Here is a 26353-nt window from a genome sequence, read left to right on the forward strand (position 1 = left end):
CATCCATGTAAAATGTCGATAAAGACATAGAAAAAATATATAGTTGACCACCTAGAGGTAGAAGCCTTGTAGGGGATATGGGAAGAGACTGATTAGTGGATACCATGTTTCTTGATGGGGCCATTAAAACATTCTTAAATTAACTGTGATAAAGGCTGCACAATTCTGAATACACCAAGAGCCAACAACTTAAAGTGGGTGAACAGTATGGTATAAGAATTATAAAAATATACAATTAACCACTAACCTCTACCTCTATACACCCATTCTTGAAGTCCAGTTTTGGCCTCAATCCACATCAGGTTTTGATCCGGTACTCTGGTCCATTCTCTCTCTAGATCAAATCCTTTAAATACCACCCAAATAACCACTTTCTCTCCATTTCATGTGTTTTAATTGTGTTTCCTCTGCCCTTCCCCTCAAAAAACAATGAAGCTAAGAAGACAAGAGAATCTGTGTGCATATATTCCCAGGAATGTAAGAAATAACAAAAACAACAAGAAAGAAGTTAACATTCACTGAATACATACTACATGCCAGATTCCTATGGTGTTTCACATGTTCTTTTCTCTCATATAATTATTACAACAACCCTATGAGAAAATTACCTCATTTTACTGATGCTGAGATTGAGGCACAGAAAGTTAAATAACTTGCTCAAAAAATCATTGATTGGTTGATAAACACTTTATGAAATATTACATGCATATCATCTCATTTGCCCCTCACAACTCAGAGTTTGTGACAAGTATCAGTAGCAGTATTTTACAGATATGTTAGGAAATTTTCTAAGTATACTATAACTTAATGGTACAGGTAGAATTACAATACAGATCTCCCAGGGCTTTCTCTCCAATGTCATGCTATCTTATTTGAAGAGAATTAAAAATATACAGGTTATCACAGATTCAACCCCTAAAGTTCCAGCTTAATGCCCAGGTTCCACATAGAACTAAACAGTTCCCTGGGAAGGTTTCCTTCCCCAAACTGCTACTAGAAACAGGTACTAAGGTTAGGATGACGTGTTAGCATTACAATGTATTCTCTCATATCTGATGCCATTTAATCTTAACAACAACCTGATAAGCAGACACAGGTTATCACTAGATGCAAAGAATTTATGTTTCTTATCCATTCAAGGTCATGTTGTTTAGTCATTAAGTCATGTCCGACTTCCTGTGACCCGTGGACTATAATAGCTCGCCAGGTTCCTCTGTCCTTGGAATTTCCCAAACGAGCACTAGAATGGGTTGCCTTTCCTTCTCCAGAGGATCTTCCCAACCCAGGGATCAAACCACCATCTCCCACACTGGCAGGTGGATTCTTACCACTGCACCACCAGTGCCATCAGCTCAGTTCGGTTCAGTCGATCAGTCGTGTCCGACTCTTTGTGACCCCATGAATCGCAGCACGCCAGGCCTCCCTGTCCATCACCAACTCCCGGAGGTCACTCAGACTCACGTCCATCGAGTCCGTGATGCCATCCAGCCATCTCATCCTCTGTTGTCCCCTTCTCCTCCTGCCCCCAATCCCTTCCAGCATCAGAGTCTTTTCCAATGAGTCAACTCTTCGCATGAGGTGGCCAAAGTACTGGAGTTTCAGCTTTAGCATCATTCCTTCCAAAGAAATCCCAGGGCTGATCTCCTTCAGAATGGACTGGTTGGATCTCCTTGCTGTCCAAGGGACTCTCAAGAGTCTTCTCCAACACCACAGTTCAAAGGCATCAATTCTTCGGCGCTCAGCCTTCTTCACAGTCCAACTCTCACATCCATACATGACCACAGGAAAAACCATAGCCTTGACTAGATGGACCTTAGTTGGCAAAGTCATGTCTCTGCTTTTGAATATGCTATCTAGGTTGGTCATAACTTTTCTTCCAAGGAGTAAGCGTCTTTTAATTTCATGGCTGCAGTCACCATCTGCAGTGATTTTGGAGCCCAAAAAAATAAAGTCTGACACTGTTTCCACTGTTTCCCCATCTATTTCCAGTGCCATAGAGCTTAATAAATAACAAAACTAAAGCTCAAAACCAGAACTTCAGACTCTACATATATCCTTTCCCTCCTGTTATAACAAAATTAGCATTCTGTTTGATGCCGATATTCTGTGATTGTTTCCTCAAGGTGCCAAATAAATATGAACACTAGAATCTGGTTGTTCTAAATCTTTCTGGGGTTCACAGGCCCTTTTTGAAAATAAAATCTATGGAACCACTCAGAAGAAAAAAAAAGGCACAGAAAATTTTGCTTAAATCTTCAAGGCTTCATGGGCCCCTGGTTGAAAACTACAAGATTGAAATTTGAATGAGAGAAGAGATAACATACGCTTCACAGTGCACAGCAGACAAGAATAAGAATTCAAGAAATATTCAAGTAATGATTATAAGCACTTAATTTTCTAGATATTCTCATTGGAAATAGTCAAGGAGTCCCTGCGAAGACATATATTTTAGTATGGCTTTACTAGAAAAAGCCAATGAAAGACAAAAATAAAGTCATTCATTGAGAAGGCACAAACATGAACTGAGCTTCACTATATGCTACAGACTTTATATCATATCGTTTTTAGCCTGAAAGCAGTCTCAAAAGTAACATTATCAGCTTTTTATGAATAAGGAAACTAAAGCTCAAGAGAGGCTGATTAATTTGCCCCAAAACTTAAGGCCAACAACCAAGCAAAGACAAAATTCAGATCAGTCTAGGATGGAAGAAACTTGGTTCTTCCTGTATCACCCAATATTTAGCTTGAAAGCATAGAACGTTAGTAGAGAAGGAAATGGCAACCCACTCCAGTATCCTTGCCTGGAGAATCCCATGGACAGAGGGGGCTGGTGGGCTACAGTCCATGGGGTCGCAAAAGAGTTGGATATGACTGAGCAATTGAACAATAATAGAATGCTAGAGAGGGGGGAAGAAAAACTGTAACAGGAAGTTGATCAAAGAACAGGCAAAGCACTGCAGTGATATGACAGGTGGGAGAAACTAAGATGATAATCTAGATCACAATGTGTCTGGTAGGGACTGGGGGACAGGATAGTGACTGTTAAGAACGACTCTAATTCTTACTCTGCCCCCAACTCAACAGATACTCTTGGACTAACTGCTTAATCTTTCTGTAATTTAGCTTCCTCATCTGTGAAACTATGGGTGAAGGGTGACATAAAAACTTAAATTTCTAAATTTCTTCATAATTTTGAAAACATTTTCACATGAACTATTTCCATTACATTCTACCGACCAGGGATTTTTGCTTCATTCACTGCTGTATCTGCAGCATCTGGCTGAGGCAAAGTAGACACAAAATATGAATTAAAAGAACACATGAATTTGCTCCATACCAAAACCTTGTGAGGAATACAGTACAGGGCAGGTATTTATGACACTTATTTCACACATGAGAAAAACCAAAATCCAAAAAATTTAGAATACTTGCTCACAGTCCCATAGCTAAATGAGAGAAGAGGATACAAACTCACTCAAGTCTTCCAATTACTAGTTCAAAATTCTTTCTAGGTCTGAAATTTTTTATATTCTAATATAATCTTAAGCAGGCAGACAAAAGAATAATGAACTCTTCTTATTCCCATCTTTGCAGAGAGGGGGGAAAAAGTCATTAGAAAGGTGTTACTATAAAAAGCAGTGACCAACGGATTCAGAATAATGATCTTAAACAATATCTAATATGCAATAATGTTACATATATGGACTAAAGGACATAAAATCCAACTTCTGACTTCTTTGATTGTATGTCAGTATATTTTCTATATTCCACAGTGCATCTACACTCATAATTATGGCTGGCTACTTTCCAAATATTTGCTGTTAATCATAAAAGAGAAGGGGCTCCAATCTAAGTAAGGTTAAAATTCAAACTATGAAACCTACTGCAGCCTGCCTCAGTGACCGGAGGCTGAGGAATTCATCTTCCATTCTAAACCTTAAGATCAACTGAATTATAGAAGAAAAGTCTTGACAGGGCACCATGAGCTGGAAATATCTATTCAGACAGAAACAGAAACAAAGAAAGAGCCCTAGGGCAAAGCTCTACTCTCCAAGACTCTCAGAAGTACAAAAGTGCATTTCAAGAACCTAAGTGGGGAAGAAGAGGGGCTGGCTAGAGAATAACACCTTCAGATTTGAGAACCTACTTGTGACACAGCAATGCAGCCTCCTGCCTTGAGGCCATAGCCTTGTAGGAAAATCACTGCATGTACTGGGTAGAATCTTCTATTAAAAAAAAAAAAAGACAGCAAACTTACCCAAAGATAAAATCCTTTCTTTCAAATGTAAATAATTTCTGCACATGAAATGGCCCCTTAAAAATCAAGTAGTTTAAATACAAGGATACAGACCAAAATATTTAGGCAGTATATAAGGGGGTGTTTGTAAATTGAGAATTTTAGTATATCTCAGAAAAGTTTCTTAAAGGAAATCTCATTAAAATGTACTTCTCTTCTGAAAGTAAATAAATAAACTGAATATTCTCCACCAACTGCTCCTTTGAGTTCTTCTAAGAGGACTCCATTAGGTATGTGCCTAAGATAAGTGGGCAGTTACACTGAGCTCTTCTCACAGCACTTGAATAAAGCAGACTATCTGGGGTGACTTTGGAACCTCAGTGAGCCCCAATCTATCCCCAGAACCACCGCCATGGATGGCTACAAGGTGGTGCTGATCCCACACAAGAAGAGTACATGGACCCGGAGGATGGCTTCACTGGTTGGTGAGAAGCCAACACGGGCACAGTGGGTGTCAGGAGTTGAAGCACAACATGCAGGTGCTACAGGATAATGGTTATCAATCTGACAGCTGCTTCACCACGTGCAGAAGCAAGTAACTGGGACTCTATGGACTACCCGGGATGCCACTGATCAACTGTGGCTGCCAGTAGTGCAGACTTAGCCTCAATAAGGCAGATGTTGCTGCCAAGCAGGATGAAGCCCAGGTAAAGATCTGGAGATGCTGTGATGTTCTACCATCTCCAGTGAAGCCTGACCGTCCCTTCAACAGCAACACCAAGACTACAGGTATGCAGACCTCAGTAACCATCAGCTACCCTCCTGTGAAAGTCTGAAGGACACTACTGATAGAGTTCTGCCCCTTTGGAATGAAAAAAAAGTTCCCCAGATGGAGGAGGGGGAGAAGGTAGTGACTACATCCCTTAGCATCAGGCTTCAGGGCATCATCAGCCCTCTGAAGGGACTCTCTGAAGAGCGATCGTGGAGTTGCACCATTCCCACTGCACAAGAACTTGCAGCCCATCAAGCCCATGCAGTTCCCTGGGAAATGAAGAGCCCATGTGTGGCGTATGGTTGCCCAGGGCAAGGCCGATTAAATGAAGCCAAGCAAGGACACCTTGCTTTCCCTAAGACATGAGCCCTGCCACTCCATTCCTCTGCACCTCTTCCCTGCAAGTCTGTGGGCATCTTAAGTTGTATCTCCAGGTGGGGATCAGTGGCTCCCAATTTTGCTCTAGCCATTTTGTCTCTTGCTCCCACTCATTTCATACAATCTAGTCAGAACAGCACCTATGGGGCATGGGTTCTCAGTCTAAGCCAAGCAAAGACTTATTCAAGAGGGAGGAAATGCAGTAACTCTGGGATTTTTTTTGCTAGTGCTTTATTACTCAAGCCCTGCTGGAGTAGGAGATTGGCAGGAACCATGCTAAGGTGTGACCAATAAGGAGCAACAAGCTAGCTTATTTGTGTTGCCAGAAACTAGTCCGGTACTATTCTGTGGCCAGGTAACTGTCAAAGAGACTCTAGTTATTCCAATAGAAGACAAATGTAAACTGCATGGGGTTCAAACAAATATTTCCTCTGTTACTCCAGAGGAAATGATTCTAGAAGATTGGGATCCATCCTGTTTATATGTTTACATTTACTTTTACCACACACACAGACATACAAATATATATAGATAAATATGCACACCACACACACTGCATCTGTTGGCACATATTTATATATTTCATATATTATTATATAAACATTCATATTAAAAATGCCAACAATAACAAAAACCTTCTGAGGTTTCTAGCGGTCGGTTGGCATCAGAATACAAACCATTCCTTACACCAATCTGAGCCAAGCTCCTCAATGTCTAAGGTAGAGGACCTGATCCTGCCTTATGTTTCAGAACCCCTCCCCCGCCCTACTGTTCTATGACAGTGAAACACCTCCTAATCATGTCCAAGAGCATCTTCCACTGGCAGATTTCTGAATCATGTTCTGACTGTCTGGCCCTGCCACCTTGGTTCAGTATTTACTTTGAGTTTAACTGTACTAAATCTTATTTCCAGAACAATATAATAAAAGAATGATATTGTAATTTAAAAAAAAAAAGAGTATCTGGGTAAGAGGGGAAAAAGTATTATCAATAAGTGGGATGAAAGACTCTGAACTGTCACATGATTGGACAACTGGGTCCTGAGGAAGACACTGACATACAAACTTAGAAAACAGGGATTAGTCGAGATAAACATTCTGCAGTTGTAAAAGAGGAAAGGCTTTTCAGGGCTCTAGTTCCATAAACTAAGAGTTATCCCACAATAACAATCTACTGCTCTACTTACCTTGGAATAACCAATTTTCTCCTTTCATTTAAAAGTTATTTTCCCTATTGATACAAACAATATTTAAATTTTTCTGCATAAATACAATGCAGTGACCTTACCTAGTAGCAAACTGAATGAGTGCATTCTGAAGAGTCTGCCTAATTTCAAGAAGAAAAGATTCATCATCACTTAGTGTATAATACCAATACTGGACATAATCCCTCAAGGAAAACTGGATAACCTAAAACAGAAATACAGGAAAAAATACAGTTTTTAAGGATTTAAAAAGTAACAGTGGCAAACTAAAACTTAAAAAGTTTATGTGAAATTTTCATTTATTCTCTACCTAATAAATTGTGGTAGTAAATAACTATCTTCATTACAAGAGCATCAATATGCTAAAAAGCATTTCAAAAAATTTTAAGTTATTTTGTTAGCCTAATTCATCCACTGCCTAATTTTTTTTTAAATTAAAGATTATCTATGGTGAAGCCCTACCCAAATTCAGGTTAAAGATGGAGCTTGCAGAAACATTAATTTCCAGTGCTAAAATACAATGAAGAGTTTTAGTTAGTTTGATGGAATGAGATGCAAAATAATATCAAGAGATCCTAATAATCTTGAAAAAAATGTTTTCTTTGAGAGTATAATCAGATTCATTGCAGTCAAATGACAAAAATGACATAATTCACTTAATTCTAATACCAGTGATAGTGTCAACAGCATTGTTACCCAATAAATGGCAAATCATACAATGTAATGTATAATTTTTCTGCAAATCAGATAAACTAAATAAGGGTTTATCTATAAAATAATATTTAGAATTTTAAGGTACACATTATTTGCAACAGTCATATAACTGAGCGTCAATGAAAATATTTTGGGAGAGAATAATTTTAATTTTTAAAGTATTTTTGAATGAAGCCAGTAATATCTATTTTAAAAAGTAATAAAACTAGTAGAAAAACCTCTGACTTATCAAACCACTAGCTTAGTCATCAGCTGAAGAACAAAAATTTTTGAAGAGCAACATTTTAACTCTTAAAACAATTAGAAACACTATCAGATGTCAGTAGAAACTTTTTTTCTCAATGTAAATTCAACCAAAAGGCTTTAATACAAAGCAAACACATATAAATAAGTTCATAAATAAGGCAGCAAATTTACATAGAGAATCCAAGAATAGCATTATAATGAATTTTCAGCATATTACATAAATAGCAAAATTATTTCTTAGTATTTCAAGAGAAATGCACCCAGCATACAATATATGGAATTCAAATACCATATATTGAAACTCACTTGCTGGAGAGGTTCATCAATTATATTGGCACCTGTCAATCTTCTATCAATCTTTATAGTTCTGGCTTCCCGTTTCATTTCTTCTAAGCACTGAAAGGGAATCATAATGTTTTATTGCATAGTTTCTTGATTCAAAATCTCTATAGCTTATTTCTAACTAAATAGTCACTGTAACATCCCTGTCATTATCTTCAAGCTAATAAATAACCTATTTCTTGAGACTCAGGTATCAAGCAAACACTATGTCTCAAATTAACAAAACTAGATATCCTCAGTAACAATAATCAGCAAACATTATTTAGAATGTGAGACACTGAAAATGTCAGGTATACTGTTATCATATTTCAATGAAAGTTTAAAACCATAAATTAGTGTTTCAGGTGAGGCAAATTAATAATGGTCTCTATTAGACACACCCCCATTTCCTTCTCCCTCCCAGCCCAAAGGAGTATACCAGCTGCCAAATTAACACATTTTTAATGAATTTTTACTAAGGGATGGTTCTCAGCAATTAAAAAATATTAATTTCTTTTGTCCGTAGTTTTCAGAAACATCAGTGACCTGGAAATACAGTAAAAAGTAGTTGGATACTCTTTAATTAATACAAACCAGCACTTTCCTGGTGGCTCAGCGGTAAAGAATACAGCTGCCAACACAGGAGACACAGATTTGATCCCGGATCTGGGAGGACTCCACCTGACGTGGAGCAGCTAAGCCAGTGCACCATAACTGCTAAGCCTGTGCTCTAGAGCCGGAGAGCCGCCACTACTGAGCGAAAATGCTGCAACTACTGAAGCTCACGCACTCCAGAGCACACGGGCTGTGCAATAAGAGAAGCCACGTACAATGAGAAGCCCGCACACAGCAACTAGAAAGTAGCCCCATGTGCCACAACTAGAGAAAAGCCTACAGAGCACAAAGAGCCAGCACAGTCATAAACAGACAAAAAAAATTTTTTAAACACAAATGCACATTAAAAGCATAAGTTTCAAGTTACCCCATGCAACCACTAAGAATTTTTCATAAAATATAAATCATTTTAGAGAAAGCAAATCAAAATCACTATTTATTTATACCATATACCAAAAAATAGATCATAAAGATTTAACCAATCTTGATTATGATTTATTGCTGTTTAAAATCATAATTCTTAAAATATTTTGCATCATCCTCTCTATGTTCCATTCAAATGAATAGAAACTATGGATGGCTAAGAAATGATTCAAAAAGAAAAGGCAAAAAGTCAAACAATCCAAATGAAAAATGGGCAGAAGACCTTAACAGACATTTCTTCAAGAAGACATACAAATGGCCAGTAGGCACATGAAAGGATGCCCAACATCACTAATTATCAAAGAAATGCAAAGAAAAACTACAGTGAGGTACCACCCACCTTACACCAGTCAGAATGACCATCATTAAAGTCTACAAATAACAAATGCTGGAGAGGGTGTGGGGAAAGGGCAACCCTCCCACACTATTAGTGGGAATGTAAGTTGATGTTGCCACTATGGGAAACAGTATGGAGGTTCCTCAGAAAACTAAAAATAGAGCTACCATATGATCCGGCAATCCCATCCCTAGGCATATATACCTGGACAAAACTGTAATTCAAAAAGATACATGCACCTCTATGTTCACAGCAGCACTATTCACAACAGCCAAGACATGGAAACAAACTAAATGTCCATCAACAGCTAAATAAAAGGGGTGTGTGTAGAGTACAGAATACTTCTCTGCCATAAAAAAGAACAACATAATGCCATTTGCAGCAACATGGATGTGACTAGAGATTATCATACTAAATGAAGTAAGTCAGAAAAAGAAAGACATATACCATATGGTATCGCTTATATGTTGAATCTAATATATGGTACAATTGAATCTATCTATGAACCAGAATGACAGACACAGAGAACAGGTTTGTGGTTGCCAAGAGGGAACAGGGGAGGGAGAGGGAATGGCTGGGAGTTCTGGGTTAGAAGATGCAAACTATTACACTTAGAAAGGACAAGCAACAAGGTCCTACTGTATAGCGCAGGGAACTGTATCAAATCTGGGATAAACCATAATGGAAAAGAACATTTAAAAAAAGAATGCATGTCTGTGTGTAACTGAGTCACTTTGCTGTAGAGCAGAAATTAATACAACACTGTTAGCCAACTATACTTCAGTTAAAAAAGAAAAGGTTCATTACCTCAAAAAGATGTAAGCAAATGCAGAGAACACACATTAATAGGAGTTTTAAAGGGAGGCAGAGGTAAGTTTCAGAGATTATTTTAAAGGTTACACTAAGTATTAGAAAAACTGTATTTACTTATCAATATGAAAGTCATATTAGCACATAATGGACATGTTAATAATTATAAAATTCAGTTACTGGCACCGACTCCAGACCATTTTCTTCTCTTCATACAAGAAAAGTCATTACAATCCCACAATAGTAACTGAAGGCACTGCGAATCTGAAGCCTACATCTAGTATGGAATTTCAATCTTATTTATATAGTACGATATTTGAAAAAAAAAGAAAAATTGCAACATGAAAGACATAAAATTGAGCTTGAGTTAACAAAATTATAGAAACAGCATAGCCTAACTGCAAGCTCTACTTTTCAAGTGAGTTTAAGAAAAAGTGCCCATTTTCCCCACTCTGGTTCCTATGCATTTACTTCATTCAAAATAGTACATTCACTGACATTTCAATAATTGACAATGACATGATGGTGTGATGCATCAAAATTCTATGTTAAGACAGCAGGAAAAGATTCCAAATTTTTATCTTTTCCTCAAATTTGCATGCTCACTTTTAACGTCCAACATGCATTTTCTAAGCCTGATCATTAGTCTCTCATAAATTTGTAGTGAGCATTAGTGAACTATAGGAAAATGTGTCAAGCCATGTAAAAGCGATCACATTATCAACACTACACACAGCAGGACTTTAAGGTTTTACATTCCTTTACCCTTCTTACCTTAGGAATCCCAGTTGATGTTGGAGGGAGAAATGAATGTTCACACTGCTCTAGGTACTTCTCTGAGTTTGTTTTTCCAAACAGGAGAGTAACAACAAAACCCCTGAAAGAAATTTAATTACAGATACAAAACAAAATTTCACTACAATTTAATACATATTTTTCTGATTTAATAGATGGCTTATCATGCACTAAAAAGTCAGTTTGTGACTCTGGCAAGGCAAGGAATTGACAGATTTTGTTAAGTTTTCAAGTTTAAAAAAACCATAAACATTTTGTGAATTTATACAATAATGCCTTTCCAAGTTTTCGTTCAATATTATTTCATAAGACTCTCAGGCAACATTTTCGAACTTTAGGATAATAAGCCTTCATTAATTAAGCAGGCAAGCTAATAACCAAGGATAAAGACAAATGAGATGTATTTCTATAGGTCTGTTAACTAATTAGAGAGATAACTTGCCACTAGGAATATAAACAAAGGCTATACAGAAAAAAAGATGATCCAATTTATAATTCATTTGAAATAAGTCTGGAATTTAAAAAGAAACATAAATATATCCCAAAAAGCTATTTTTAAAACAATTATGGACAAATACTGGTTTAGACCTACTTTAAGTGTTGATTAAATGCTATCAGCATTTCCTACATTTAAAACTGACCAAACAAACTGAAGCACTACTGAGTGGACAGGAAATCCATAAACGAAAATTAAATTTTAACTTTATAATGATTTATAGTAATCTTACAATGATTGAAAGAGTACAGTGACAAGAGGAGAAAGTGAAAAATTAAACATAGTCAGCCTCAGCTACTCAAAGGCAGTTTCAAGGTCCTCTGCTTTCTGTGGCTATCTGCTACCTCACTGCTCTTCAGCACAAGGAGGCGCGTGAAGAAACAGATACACTCAAGTCAATTTATGTCCTCAAGTCTGTCTCTTTTTTAAAAGACTGGCCACAGAATTATAAGTAAATTTCACATATCTGTGTTGTATCAAACATTATTACTAAGAATTAAGTTGGTCTTGTATTTCAGTTTTACCTAGACACAATAAAATGCTTATATTACGTTAACAATGTATTTCTAAAAACATTATCATAAACCAGACTGTTAAAATGTGCACCTTTGCCCACAGTGTGACAGTAGGAAAGAAAGCTAAGAACAGCCTGATCTTAGAACCTAATTCATAGCTTCAGCCTTGAGGTTTAAGAAAAAGCAGGTGCTGTAGAAAATTGCATGACCAAACATAACGGAATGCCATTAAATAACCCACACTGGTACTTAAAGTATCCTAAAACAACAATCCAAAAGGAAAAAAGAAAAAACATCAAAGGTTTTCTTTACATTAAAAAATAAGTGACTAGCTTTGACTATAAGCACAATGTATACATTATCAACAGTGTATACAGATAAATTGCAGAACTCAAAAACTTAAGTTTGACTAGCCAAAACCATCCCCAATTAAAAAAACACCTGGTAGCTTCCATAAGAAAATTTATTAATTCTCTTCTGACTTGCATGTTAAGCAGGCAAAAGAACAAAAACATATTTTTAAAATTTAATGAGAAAAAAATCAGTAAAACTTAGATGACTTTCAGTTATATTATTTTACTTATATACTTTAATTTATTTTATATAGTAATTATTTTACTTAATATATACAAAAGCCTGCTTTTGCTTTTAAAATTCATAAGGCATTAAACTATATAAAGCTACATTAAAGAAAGGACCATCGTTCTTCATAATGAGAGCCAAAATAAGAAATATTTTTGACTCAGGAATTATGATACTCATTGACTGTAACTGAGTAACCTGGGAATGCTTAATTAACTGATCCTAAGATGATTTGGGGATGCCTGTTAATATATAAATTGAAGTCCCCTTACTGTGGCAGCAAGTTTCAGTGAGATCAATAATTTGGAACAGAATAACAGATCAATTTACGACATAAAACGAACTTGGAATTTCAGATCCTTTCATGTGCCTTAATGTTTAATCCAGAGTTTTTAGTGGTTCTTCTACAGCCTATCTATATCTCGCTTTATCTAAAAAATCTCACAGAACTTCAACAAAAGTATTTAAAAATTTTACAGAACACCAAAAATAAAAAATTCTTAACTTTTCAAATTATACAAAAAAGTTTATATCACCATAACATAAATTTTATTTTTTAATATAACTACCCCTACACTGCTGTTACAAATCGTAACTATTGATACTTTTATTTCTTTAGGTATCTTAATTTTACTATTTTTAACTTTGGTAAAAATAACAGCATTCACAAAGCATACTGCCATTTCTCATGGTCATGCTTTTTTTCTTACTGCAGTATCATGGTCATGTTTCCATTCTGAACCACTGAACATGACATAAACTATAAAATTATCATTGAGAATACTTACCCACCCACAAAGCAGAGGATATAAAATGCCAAATAAAATATTACAAAGGGTCCAAATGTTATTAGAGAAAGGACAATGCCAAGGCTTCCCCATCCCCATATGGATAGACTGGTCTGAAACAAAGCAGGAAAAAAATCTTTTTAATAAATACATAACTTTCCACAGGAACGAGAAAAGAACCAACAAAACTTTTTCATAGTTTATATTTTTTTCCTTTTAAGCATTTCACAGTACTGTTTCAATAATTTTAAAAATATTTACTTTTGACAGTGCATTACTGGAAATTTATCTCCAACAATATATCAAATCTATAAGTAGAAATAAATTCATAGTGTATCAGCAGTGTTTTAAAAAATCCACTGGGAAAATAAACGAACAAGAAAAAGTTATATAAACTCTTGAATGATATACTGGAATGAGAATAAAGTGCTTATAATAAAAATATTCACATATTTATATATGCAATAGCAAGTATAGAAGGTACAGATTTTACTTGTGTAGAATATTGTAAAACTATAGCATGAGACTTTTTAAAAATTAAAATGTCAAGGTAAGAAATCTACCTCTCACTGAAAATTATGATATTTTTCTTTTGCTCAAATTGTGTGTAGAGATTTGTAAAATTATAATTGCACAACTTACAGTTACCAAAATTTACCATAAGTACAACAAAACATCTCTAAAAATTTTCCATCTTTATAAACAAATCCTATTTTATTTAGAAATACACTGTTTTATCTATTAAAAACACTCATTTTGTTGAAGGCAAACTGGATTCTAGCAATTTATTATGAGTAAATAAATGTATTCAGTTCAACAAGTTCCTACATCCATTTGCCTTGTACTGTGAGGTATACAAAGGATGTATTTGTCCCACTCCTGCCATCAAGGAGCACAGAGAAGAATGTCTTACAGGAATGAAACAATTAGACACTGAACCAAAAGAAAATAATAGAAAGCAACAGAAACCAAAAGAAAATAATAGAAAATATGCTAAACTGAACAAAATTAATGACCAAAAAACTACAGAATAGACAATAAGTACTATGGATTATGAGAGAAAGTTTTACTTATTTATTCATTCACCAGTCATTGACTGCTTCCTCTGTGCTCTAAGTTCAAAGTGCTGGGGCTATCACAAGGCATAAGACATTCTAATAAGGGAAGAACAACAAGCACACTCTCATGAATTTACATACCTTCATAAGTTTACATTCCAGAAGAAAAAAAGACAAAGAAATAAATATATTTAGTGAAAGAGGAGAGTGAAAAAGCTAGCTTAAAACTCAACATTCACAAAATTAAGATCATGGCATCCGGTCCCATCACTTTATGGCAAATAGAAGGGGAAAAGGAGGAAACAGTGACAGATTTTATTTTCTTGGGCTCCAAAATCACTGCAGACAGTGACTGCAGCCATGGAATTAAAAGACGCTTGCTCCCTGGAAGGAAAGCTCCCTAGACAGCGTATCAGAGACATCACTTGGCTGACAAAGGTCTGTATAGTCAAAGCTATGGTTTTTCCAGTAGTGTGCAAATGAGAGTTGAAACATAAAGAAGGCTGAGGGCCAAAGAATTGATATTTTCAAATTCTGGTGCTGGAGAAGACTCTTGAGAGTCCTTTCGACTTCAAGGAGATTAAACCAGTCAATCCTAAGGGAAATCAACCCTGAATATTCATTGAAAGGACTGATGCTGAAGCTCCAATACCTTGGTCACCTGATGCGAAGAGCCGACTCGCAGGAAAAGACCCCGATGCTGGGAAAGATTGAGGGCAGGAGGAAAAGGGGGCAACAGAGAGTGAGATGGTTGAACGGCATCGCCAACTCAATGAACATGAGTTTCAGCAAGCTTCTGGAGTTGGTGATGGACAGGGAAGCCTGGTTAACTGCAGTTCACAGGATTGCAAACAGTCAGACACAGCTCAGTGAATAAACAACAAAATTAGTATCAAATGGGGATGAAGGCTATGGAGGAAAATAAATTATGACTGGTCTAAGAAGTTTTCAATGATTAACACATGAACAGAATCTTGGATAAGATTTAAGGAAAATTTATAATAGTGAGTCTTCCTATCCCCAAACAGTACCTTTCCCTTTATTCATATCTTCTTTTATATCCCTCAGTAAAGGGCTTTTTTATTTTTTCTTCTACATAAGAACTATACAACTCTACTTCATTAATATTTTTATATTTTTCCCTCAACCTGGCCACTCATCTTTTTAACCAGACAACAATGCCTGTTGATGAAGTTTCTACTCTGCCTTCCTGATCAGCTCCTTGAATCAGCTGGGGATACTACTGCACCTACAGAAGTGGTCTTCCCTGACCTTTTTTTTTTTCTGTCAAAATTCATTTTTATATATAGAAAATAAAGACTTATTCCAGTTGTTATACTTGAAGTTGCTAATAAAAATTTTTTAATCACTAGTTAATAATCCTGTTTTAACTAAAACAATGAAACTGTGGCTTAAAAAAAAAGTATATAGCATCATTTGCTTATAGGCCTTTCAGACTTTGTTCTTAAAGTTTCTGAAACTTTCCTGTCTGTAAAGTACAGGAACTGCTAAGCTACACAAGGAACCCTCTCTGGGGCACCAACAAGAAGGTTAAGCAGTCAATAAACATCCAGCCTGGTGATGTGGACTGTACAAGATCCCATCCTCTCCACTCCAGCTCAGGAGGGACCTGCCTCCACACACTAAGCTATGAAGAGCCCCACCATTAGTAGCTGGAAAGACCAGTTTTAACAGCAAGTAACAGTAAATCTCTGGCACAGAGGCTACTGTCTTTAATATCCTGTGATTTTAGGAAATTCTGTAAACAGCTTAGATTTAGACCCACTTATTAATAAGCTTAAACTACTCTGCTAGGGTATGTGTCTGCTGGTTTAGTATCCTTACAGAACATAAAAATATAATCCATGTAGGTAAATCATAGTCTTAAAGTATACTGAGAATACGGCATTATTTAAACCAAAGTCTAACAAAATCTCTACAAATAGAAGCAGCTAATGGAACCAAAACCAAAGTTACGACAAAGGAGACTCTCTCACTTGAAGCTGTGTCGCTTGGAGAACTCAAAGCCATTCAAGGGTGGTGAAGGCAGCACCTTCAGATAATTTCAATCAGGACCAGAAATCAGTACTTTTCAGAAAAGTACACAGAAGTGTTCCAAAGACTCTTATGCAGAAGAATGTCAAATTTTCTGCATCAGTGAGTAGTAGTACCCATCAGAACTTCCTAATAACTCAAAGACAAAGGCAAGCCCAACTTGATCAGATGTCAAAGGAACGGAAGGCAGACTATCAGGTCGCCCTCACAGCTTCTGCTGGCTTTTTACTATATGCTGTTCACCAATGTGGGTCAGATGGACTTCTGTAAGAGAAGTGTTTGGTGGCCAGGACTTCTTTTGGGCATTTCTTCCTAACTGGAATACACAACAGATAAGGAAGAGGGGTTCTGGGGTAATGCTAGTGGTAAAGAACACACCTGCCAAAGCAAGAGTCAAAAGAGACACAGGTTCGATCCCTGGGTCAGGAAGATCCTCTGGAGGAGGAAATGGCAATCCACTCCAGTATTCTTGCCTGGAAGATCGCATGGACAGAGGAACTGGGAGGGCTACAGAACATAGGGCTGCAAAGAGTCAGATACGACTGAAGCGAGCACAGCACAGGAATAGGGGAGGTAATACCCGGAAGCTACTCTGTCCAGCTCAGAATGAGTTAATTAAGTCCATATATGCATTCAACAAGCCCACGGATCCTCTAGCTGTGGACAGTGGCTGATGTGGTCATCCAAAATCGACACTGTGGACATCAGTGTTTTCCTACAAAGCTCCAAAAACCCTAGAGATTCACTGGATCCAATGGCCCATAGATAAAATGCACAGGAATGGAAACAGACAGAGCTCCAACCAGCATCTTCTGAACTTCCTCTGACTGATGTACTGCAAAGACTGTCAATAACCACATTCCCATCACTGTCACATATCCCTGCCCACATGTCCCACAGCTCACTCTCAGAGGGGTGGTGCACAGCCTGAAGGCTGTGTGAGATCACGAGAGAATTCCTCATCAACTACGTGAGGCAGGGTGACAGCATGCCTCCATCTCTGAGAAGTTTTTGGAGAAGGGGAGGACAGGCAGTCTCAGGAAATAAACCTCCACTTGACAGAAAGAAACTGTACATGGTAAGCAGACCAGATCAATTCTGCTTGAACTTACACAACAGCTTCTGAGCAACAATATCCCTAATAGTCATGAGACAACAGGTTGATCCTACGGTTCTGAAGTCCCAGATGCCACAAAGCACCTTCACGATGCTAGCCTGCTCGAATATGGAATAGTGATGTGGTCTCGGTTTGTTGCTGAGGCCAAACGCTAGGAAATTGAGAGCAATCACTCAATGAAACCTGAGGGTCTGACCTTCTGAAATTTTGTACCAATCATAGCTGGATGTTGGAAAGCCATGTAAAACCACAACTATCTCTGGACTCCCAACCACATCCCATGGAGAAGAAGATCCCATGGTAGAAGATTCGAAGTCCCTTGAAAGTAAAAACTTTGCCTGGTGACTTCCATGAGTAAAGAGTAGGTGAAAGCTGGAGGCAGGGGGCAGGGACTGCAGACAGGCCACAAGCAGGGGCACAGCCAACAGCCCCAGTGGACCCAGCACTACTTCCTCCTGATTAAGGTGAGACCTAGCCTACAAGACTCCATGTTGGGGGAACCAGGCTGTGCCTCCCCTGACTTCTATGTAAGAGCTAAAACTAGGACATGGTGGCTTAGAAGAAAGTACAGTGTTTAGTCCCTTTGACAATACTTCTGCAGAACACCCAGATACCTGATCCACATTACAGTACTGGGAGATGGCCAACTACCAGAAACAGATACTATTTCAACCAAGATCCACTCAAATAAAACTTTCCACTGACTTTCCTGAAAAGCATTCTTATAAACTCTCAGGAAAGCCAAACCAGACCATGACCCAGATAATTTATCCAACCTACCTTCTTCAATGAGATTTGACCCAATATTAGCAATACTACTCCTTCTTTACAAAGTTATATTTATGCTTGCTAGCCAGTTTTCAAAGCTAAACAACTTACTGGTTAACCACTTACAACTTAAGTAAGTTAACAACTTACTATTCAGAGGTTGTATGAAACCAAGCAAAATGGCTGTCTTTGCAGATGAAGGAAGGAAGGCAGCATGCAACTGGAGGACAATACACTAGGGGCTTCTCAAACAGTACTCAAATGTCCTGGTTTTTAACAAAGCATTTGCTTTAAACAGTATAAACATGTTTTCCATCTGTTTGAATATCAATTCAAGAAATTTAAAAATTAAAAAGATTTTCAAGAAAGAAACATAATTATATAATCTGATAAAGATTATTAACTCAGTTATTTAATGTGAAGAGATGCTCAACTGTCTAAAAACTCAAATTTTCAGAATCTTACAAGTCTCTTCCTACTTGTTGGAAGATGGTAGCAAAAGTCATCAAAAAAACAAACTCTTAATTCATTCATTTGACAAATATTTGTGAATACCTACAATGTGCCAAACACTAGTGAATTAACAGTAAACAAAACAGACATTACTGTCACATGAAAAAAAAGAAAAACCTACAGAAAACCCTTTACCTCAATTAAGTTTGAGAGAAATTTCTATATTACAGGGATTAACAAAATTAAATATTTCCAATCAAGTAACTCAAGTGCACATTTGTTTTGTGGTTAATCTTACAATATTTAACTTCAAATAGTAAGTAAAGTAATGTCTAAAATTCTCCAAGCCAGGCTTCAGCAATACGTGAACTGTGAATGTCCAGATGTTCGAGTTGGTTTTAGAAAAGGCAGAGGAACCAGAGATCAAATTGCCAACATCCACTGGATCATCTGTTTCTGCTTTATTGACTATGCCAAAGACTGTGTGGTTCACAATAAACTGTGGAAAATTCTGAAAGAGATGAGCATACCATACCACCTAACCTGCCTCTCTGAGAAACCTGTATGCAGGTCAGGAAGCAACAGTTAGAAATGGACATGGAACAACAGACTGGTTCCAAATCAGGAAAGGAGCACATCAAGGCTGTATACTGTCACCCTGCTTATTTAACTTATATGCAGAGTACATCATGAGAAACGCTGGGCTGGAAGAAACACAGGCTGGAATCAAGATTGCCGGGAGAAATATCAATCACCTCAGATATGTAGATGACACCACCCTTATGGCAGAAAGTGAAGAGGAGCTAAATAAAGAGCCTCTTGATGAAAGTGAAAGAGGAGAGTGAAAAAGTTGGCTTAAAGCTCAACATTTAGAAAACTAAGATCATAGCATCCAGTCCCATCATTTCATGGCAGACAGATTTGGGGAAACAGTGGAAACAGTGTCAGACTTTATTTTGGGGGGCTCCAAAATCACTGCAGATCATGATTGTAGCAGTGAAATTAAAAGACTCCTTGGAAGGAAAGTTATGACCAACGTAGACAGCATATTAAAAAGCGGAGACATTACTTTGCCAACAAAGGTTCATCTAGTCAAGGCTATGGTTTTTCCAGTGGTCATGTATGGATGTGAGAGTTGGACTATAAAGAAAGCTGAGCGCCGAAGAATCGATACTTTTGAACTGTGGTGTTGGAGAAGACTGTTGAAAGTCCCTTGGACTGCAAGGAAATCCAGCCAATCCATTCTAAAGGAAATCAGTCCTGGGTGTTCATTGGAAGGACTGATGTTGAAGCTGAAACTTTGGCCACCTGATGTGAAGAGCTGACTCATTGGAAAAGACCCTGATGCTGGGAAAGATTGAGGGCAGAAGGAGAAGGGGACAACAGAAGATGAGATGGTTGAATGGCATCATCGACTCAATGGACATGGGTTTGAATGAACTCCGGGAGTTGGTGATGGACAGGGAGGCCCGGCGTGCTGCAGTTCATGGGGTGGCAAAGAGTTGGACACGACTGAGCGACTGAACTGAACTAAACAATGAAACATCAGTATAGAGAACTGTCCAAAATAAGGAAGTTTTATGTTAGATTTAGGTTTCCCATTTATATGTTTGGCTAATATTATAATCTTATTATCCAGTGAGATTAAGAAAAAGATTTCATCTAAAACCATTCAAAGTTTTTGAGTTCTGATTATTTTCTCAGATGACACAGGATGATACAATTTAGGACAGTTTTGTACTACATCAGAAATTTTTTACAAATTCAGAATGGAAGCCAAAGAATAGAAATAAATCCACGTAACTGTGATTTTTATTAAAACAATACTTTTCAGTAAAATAACATTTCATTAAAATTACTATTTTCTTCTCCAAACACAATATCAACACTGAAATATCCATATGTCTGCTTCCCTAAGGTTATCGACACACAACTGTAAGATGGAAGAAACCTTCAAAATCATCTCTTGCAGTACTTCTCAAACTTTAAGGATCTAAAATGCAGGTTCTTAAAGTACTGATTCTGGTCCATTATGTCTGGGATGGGGTTTGTGATAGTTTCATTTCTAATAATTTACCAGAACTGTTCAGAACTAAGGACAATTATATATCTATAATGCTACCAAAACTAATCCCTAAGTCCACAAAACCTTACTCACAATTCCAGAACCTCTGAAAACCAAAACTGTACCAAGTATTCTACATGCGTACCTCATGTCCTCCTCAGAACGACCTAAGAAGTAATCGAGAAGGTAATATAGCACGGTGCTCAAAAAACATGAAGTCTGGAGTTCAACTGAATGGAAATCTAACTTTCATTATTTATTACCTGTGTAGCCGCTCCATGCCTTCACTTCTTCGTCTACGCTCTATGGTTTCTCTGGGTAGTAAACGAGTCTATGCTCTAGTGCAGGCATCCCTAACCTCTGGGGTCTAATGCCTATTGATCTGAGGTGGAGCTGATGTAACAAAAATAAAAATAAAGTACACAACAGAGGTAACGCACTTGAATCATCCCAAACCCATCCCCCTTCTCCCTGGTCCATGGAAAAATCATACTCCATGAAATGGGTCCCTGGTGCAAAAAGGTTGGAGACCACTGGTCTAGTGATCGATTTTAGCTTAATCACTATTATTATTTCTAGTTTAACAACAGAGAAACTAAAGAACAGAGAAGATTTTTTAAAAATGGTCCAAGGTCACACAGCTATTAAGAGTAAGAGTGGGATTTGATTCTATTCAAATTCTGACTCCTAAGGAACCTTAAAAATTGTCAGTTGACAACTGCCTAAAGTTAAAAGTCACAGTAAGAAAAAAAAATTAAAATCATAAATGAGTCGTTTCTTTTATTTAATTAATCAGCTTAATATACCACACAAGAATTACATTCAGAAAACTACTTGGAATGAATGTAATAAATTCCTGATTTGAGTACAAAGTACATAAATATAAAGTATAAGTTTTATTAGATGATCAGTTCATCCACATATTCCTTACATAAATGATGGAAATAGTTTTGGTTTCAAAGGGTATCAGTTTACTACCATGCATGTATCAGTTATGCATATCAGTTTGGCCTTGAGCAGAGAGACACACAAAGACATAAAAAATGACCCCTGCTGCCGTGATGCTTAAGAATCAAGAAGTGACAATGTAAAAAGTCTTACATGCCTCCTGATAGTAGAAAGCATGTATAAGTAATTTACATTGTAGTATTTCATGTCTATTAACTCATACTACCATTTATCTCATTTGATCCTCATCACAGACTTCTATGACAGGAAAGGTAGCATAACACAGTACTAAAAACAGAATCAGAAATTACAGGTCCCAGTTTGCCACTAAAGTTCTGTGTAACCTCTGCAAAATCACTAACCTCTCTTTGATTAAGAATTCACACTAGCATAATCAAAGAGCTGAGTTGTGAAATTATCTCTCAAGTCAAGTCCATCAAAGGCAGACTGATTAAGTAACTTTGATGTAGAGCCAGGCATAAACTCTCCCGGTTATATGTGGAGAGTGAGGCTAAGTGGAAACAGCTATTTTCGATCACAGGAAGAACAGACTGTCAGAGCTTCCAGAGAACAGACTTTGAACTCTCCTAAGGAACCAGAAATCAAATTCGCAACATCTGTTGGATCATCAAAAAAGCAAGAGAGTTCCAGAAAAAACATCTACTTCTGCTTTATTGACTATGCCAAAACTTTTGACTCTGTGGATTACAAAAAACTGTGGAAAATTCTTCAAGAGATGGGAATACCAGACCATGTGACCTGTCTCCTAAGAAATCTGTATGCAGGTCAAGAAGCAACAGTGAGAACTAGACATGGAACAACAGACTGGTTCCAAATCAGGAAAGGAGTGCATCAAGGCTGTATACTGTCACCCTGCTTATTTAACTTATATGCAGAGTACACCATGAGAAACGCTGGGCTGGATGAAGCACAAGCTGGAATCAAGACTGCTGGAAGAAATATCAATAACCTCAGATATGCAGATGACACCACCGTCATGGAAGAAAGCGAAGGAGAACTAAAGAGCCTCTTGATGAAAGTGAAAGAGGAGAGTGAAAAAGTTGGCTTAAAGCTCAACATTCAGAAAACGAAGATCATGGCATCTGGTCCCATCACTTTATGGCAAACAGATGAGGAAACAGTGGAAACAGTGGCAGACTACTTTTTTGGGCTCCAAAATCACTGCAGATGGTAACCGCAGCCATGAAATTAAAAGATGCTTGCTCCTTGAAAGAAAAGCTATGACGAACTTAGACAGCATATTAAAAAGCAAAGACATCATTTTGCCAACAAAGGTCCATCTAGTCAAAGCTATGGTGTTTTCACTAATCATGGACTGATGTAAGAGTTGGACTATAAAGAAAGCTGAGCACTGAAGATTGATGCCTTTGAACTGTGGTGATGGAGAAGACTCTTGAGTCTCTTGGACTGCAAGGAGATCCAACCAGTCCAGCCTAAAGGAAATCAGTCCTGGATATTCATTGGCAGGACTGATGCTGAAGCTGAAGCTCCAATCCTTTGGCCACCTGATATGAAGAACTGACTCACTGGAAAAGACCCTGATGCTGGGAAAGATTGAAGGCAGGAAGAGAAGGGGATGACAGAGGATGAGATGGTTGGATGGCATCACCAACTCAATGGACATGAGTTTGGGTAACCTATGGGAGTTGGTGATGGACAGGGAAGCCCAGCATGCTGCAGTCCATGGTGTCACACAAGAGATGGACACGACTGAGCGACTGAACTGTACTGAAGAGTCTCAATAAAGTGAGTCAACCACTCTCAGTTATATTCACCTGGTATGTCTCAACACATTACATGGCATAGAGCAGCCAGCCAGACAGGGCTGAGACTCATAAAGCTGATATTACTTCAGTGCCAACCTGAGTCACAGAAACTACATACAGGAATTCAACAACAAAAATAAGTACCCAGAAGAAGAATGGCCTTATTGAAACTATAGATTGTTTTCCTTCCACCTTATTCCATCTGTAAGTAATTGCAATAGAATGAGCTCCTGACACTGAACTTTGGCTCATTCAACAATATACAGTAATTTAACCAAGGCCTGCTACAAAGCTGCTCAGTAAATATGGAACCAACTAATTCATGTACTAACGAGAGAAGTAAAATGAGGGAAGTAACAGAAAGAGACGGGAGAAGGGCAAAAGGGGGGAAAAAAGGAAAGGGCAAGAAAAGGAAGGGAAAGTGAAATAGAAAAGGACCCTAAATTGAAGTCCTCCTGCTCACTCCCACCTCAGGACTGTATGCAGAGCTACACATTCCTACCAGTATAACCCACAACAAGGCCCCAATCTCAAAGAAAAAAAGAGGAAAAGGTTGAAAAAAAGGTTTCAGCATACCCCACACCAGCCTACATCACTACTTCCCATTCAGGGAGGCAGCACGGAGAGGCTGCCTCAGAGGGACCATCAGTACATTTAGCTAAGTTGGTCCCAAATCCCTCTTTTGATACTCTGCTAACTGCTAAGTCACTTCAGTCGTGTCTGACTCTGTGCGACCCCAGAGACAGCAGCCCACCAGGCTCCAGTGTCCCTGGGATTCTCCAGGCAAGAATACTGGAGTGGGTTGCCATTTCCTTCTCCAATGCATGAAAGTGGAAAGTGAAAGTGAAGTTGCTCAGTCGTGTCTGACTCTTAGCGACCCCATGGACTGCAGCCTACCAGGCTCCACAACCCATGGGATTTTCCAGGCAACAGTACTGGAGCGGAGTGCCATTGCCTTCTCCGTTTGATACTCTGGGGACATGTAAATAAAGATCCTCTTCCACTCACAACTAGTATATCCTTGTGAGGATGATTAAACACCAGCGTGATATGGTGCATGTTTTCAATCCAGCAGCTGGGCCAAGAAGGACAGAGGGCCTTGTCTCTAATAAGACGGCCAACTGCCCAGCTGGCAAAGATTATGGCCACTGGGTACCTGTGGACTTTCTCCTCCCACTCCCAACCAGGGGTGCCCAGATATGTACATATGTATGTATATATGTGTTATATACATACATATACACTAGCCCCATGTAGTCAGTTCTCTAGTAACAGAACTCTCTCCCTTAAAATGGAGGTCTACAGTTAAACTTTTACATATTTTCAAAAATTAATTATGTACACACATGTAAGTAACTACTTTAACAAACCCTTTAATTTTTTATTAGAGCAGTAGTTATAAAAGGTCACATACTGCTATGTAATTAGCACACCTAGCATCCAATGACAAAGAAAACACAAGAAAACAAAAACTGATACAATTAATTCAGTCTTTTAAATGAGATTCATCAATTACAAAACAACTATATACAGTTTGAATTAATAACAGGTACATTCACAGGCATTTGCTTATTCAGAATACACACTAAGTTGGGCTGCAGAACCTCTCCCCACCCCCACAGCCCATACATTGGGAACCACTGGAATTAGAGTCTAAAAGAAACTACAGTATTGAAAAAACAAAAGACTGTATTTACTGAATGCTTTCCCTTATACAGAAAGAATAATAAAAGTATTTAAAATGTGGATGGAGCAGTATAGCAAAGAATAGTCCTGACAGGCTTCGAGCAGGCTCAAAGCCTCCAACTGCAAAACCACATTAACAAGGTTTCCTGAATTTCTGATAAAAGGCCCAGAAGATACATAAAGCTGAAATAAATTAACCAAAGGTGCTTTTTAGAAGCTATATTTTTCTAACTATACACAATTCTTTTGTGCCTTAATAATAAATAAATTAAAAAATAGTAAAGTTTTTAAAATAAACTTTTAATCTTTATCAAAAAGAAAATTACTTTCCTTATGTTTCCATTTGACAGATAAATGTCTATTTTAATTTATATATATATATATATCAGTCCCATTATATATATATATATATCAGTCTCATTCCTAAACAAATATATATGTGTGTATATATGTATTATGTATATATAAATGACATGTAAAAAGGAAAAGTAGCCCCTTAAAAATAACTGATCAAAGCAAGTTTTAAAGCTACTAAAGAATAAGACAGCTTAATATCTAATTATGCAAGCTAATCAAACCCATCAATATATTAGAAAATGCCAATTTTGTGCATTTTGAACAAATTTTTTTGTATTAGCATATGTACCCAGATTATTTTTTGAATTCAATTACATACCAGTAAAGAAAAGTATGTATAGCTATCATTCATCCAAGAAAGGGAGGGTAACAGTTATAAATATAGAAACATTTGCTTATTCTTTTAAATATAAGTATATACAGAAACTTTTTTAAATGATCTACAAGGAGAAAATGGGGTAAAAGAGGATAGTTATGAGAACTAGGCACTTTGAAAATACTTTGCTGTGCAGATCTAATTTTGTATTGGTATAAACATCTTACACATAAAAAGAATTTCAAAAGCAATCTCTAAAAAGCAAAGTGAAATTTGAAAGTCTAACTGTATATACTAACAATGTGGAAAAACCACATAGAGGAAGTATTTCAAGTGATTTTAAAATATAGTAATTTTACTGTGAATCATTGCTTCAGTAACAAATAGTGTTGACAGTTCCAACAAAATGAACTCAGGCTATTGGAGGAATGGCTAATTCCAAGGCTAGAGCAGGAAATGAGTTTAAGATGGGTCCGAACACTATCATACCAGAAAGCTACCAAAGATTAC

The 26353-nt window shown here is 37.4% G+C and overlaps 1 protein-coding gene and 1 pseudogene across 3 annotated transcripts in view; both read right to left on the reverse strand.

Moving 5' to 3' along the window:
• Window positions 1-7947, reverse strand: part of SNX13 (sorting nexin 13) — a 93097-nt gene extending 85150 nt beyond the window's left edge. For 2 of the 3 annotated variants that reach the window (XM_068972342.1, XM_068972341.1), the window contains exons 1-2: window positions 7858-7947; window positions 6675-6796 (exon numbers count right to left, since the gene is read on the reverse strand). In XM_068972342.1, the coding sequence (XP_068828443.1) occupies window positions 6675-6796; window positions 7858-7935 (200 nt within the window). In that variant the 5' untranslated portion in view covers window positions 7936-7947. Of the gene's footprint in view, window positions 1-6669; window positions 6797-7857 lie in introns of those variants that run through there. The other variant, XM_068972340.1, reaches the window with a different exon arrangement.
• A 9000-nt stretch (window positions 7948-16947) lies between these two features.
• Window positions 16948-21029, reverse strand: LOC138079676 (mesoderm-specific transcript homolog protein pseudogene; annotated as a pseudogene).
• Between the last annotated feature and the right edge of the window lie 5324 nt (window positions 21030-26353).

This window comes from Capricornis sumatraensis, chromosome 5, assembly GCF_032405125.1.
Source record: "Capricornis sumatraensis isolate serow.1 chromosome 5, serow.2, whole genome shotgun sequence".
Taxonomy (NCBI): Eukaryota; Metazoa; Chordata; class Mammalia; order Artiodactyla; family Bovidae; genus Capricornis; species Capricornis sumatraensis.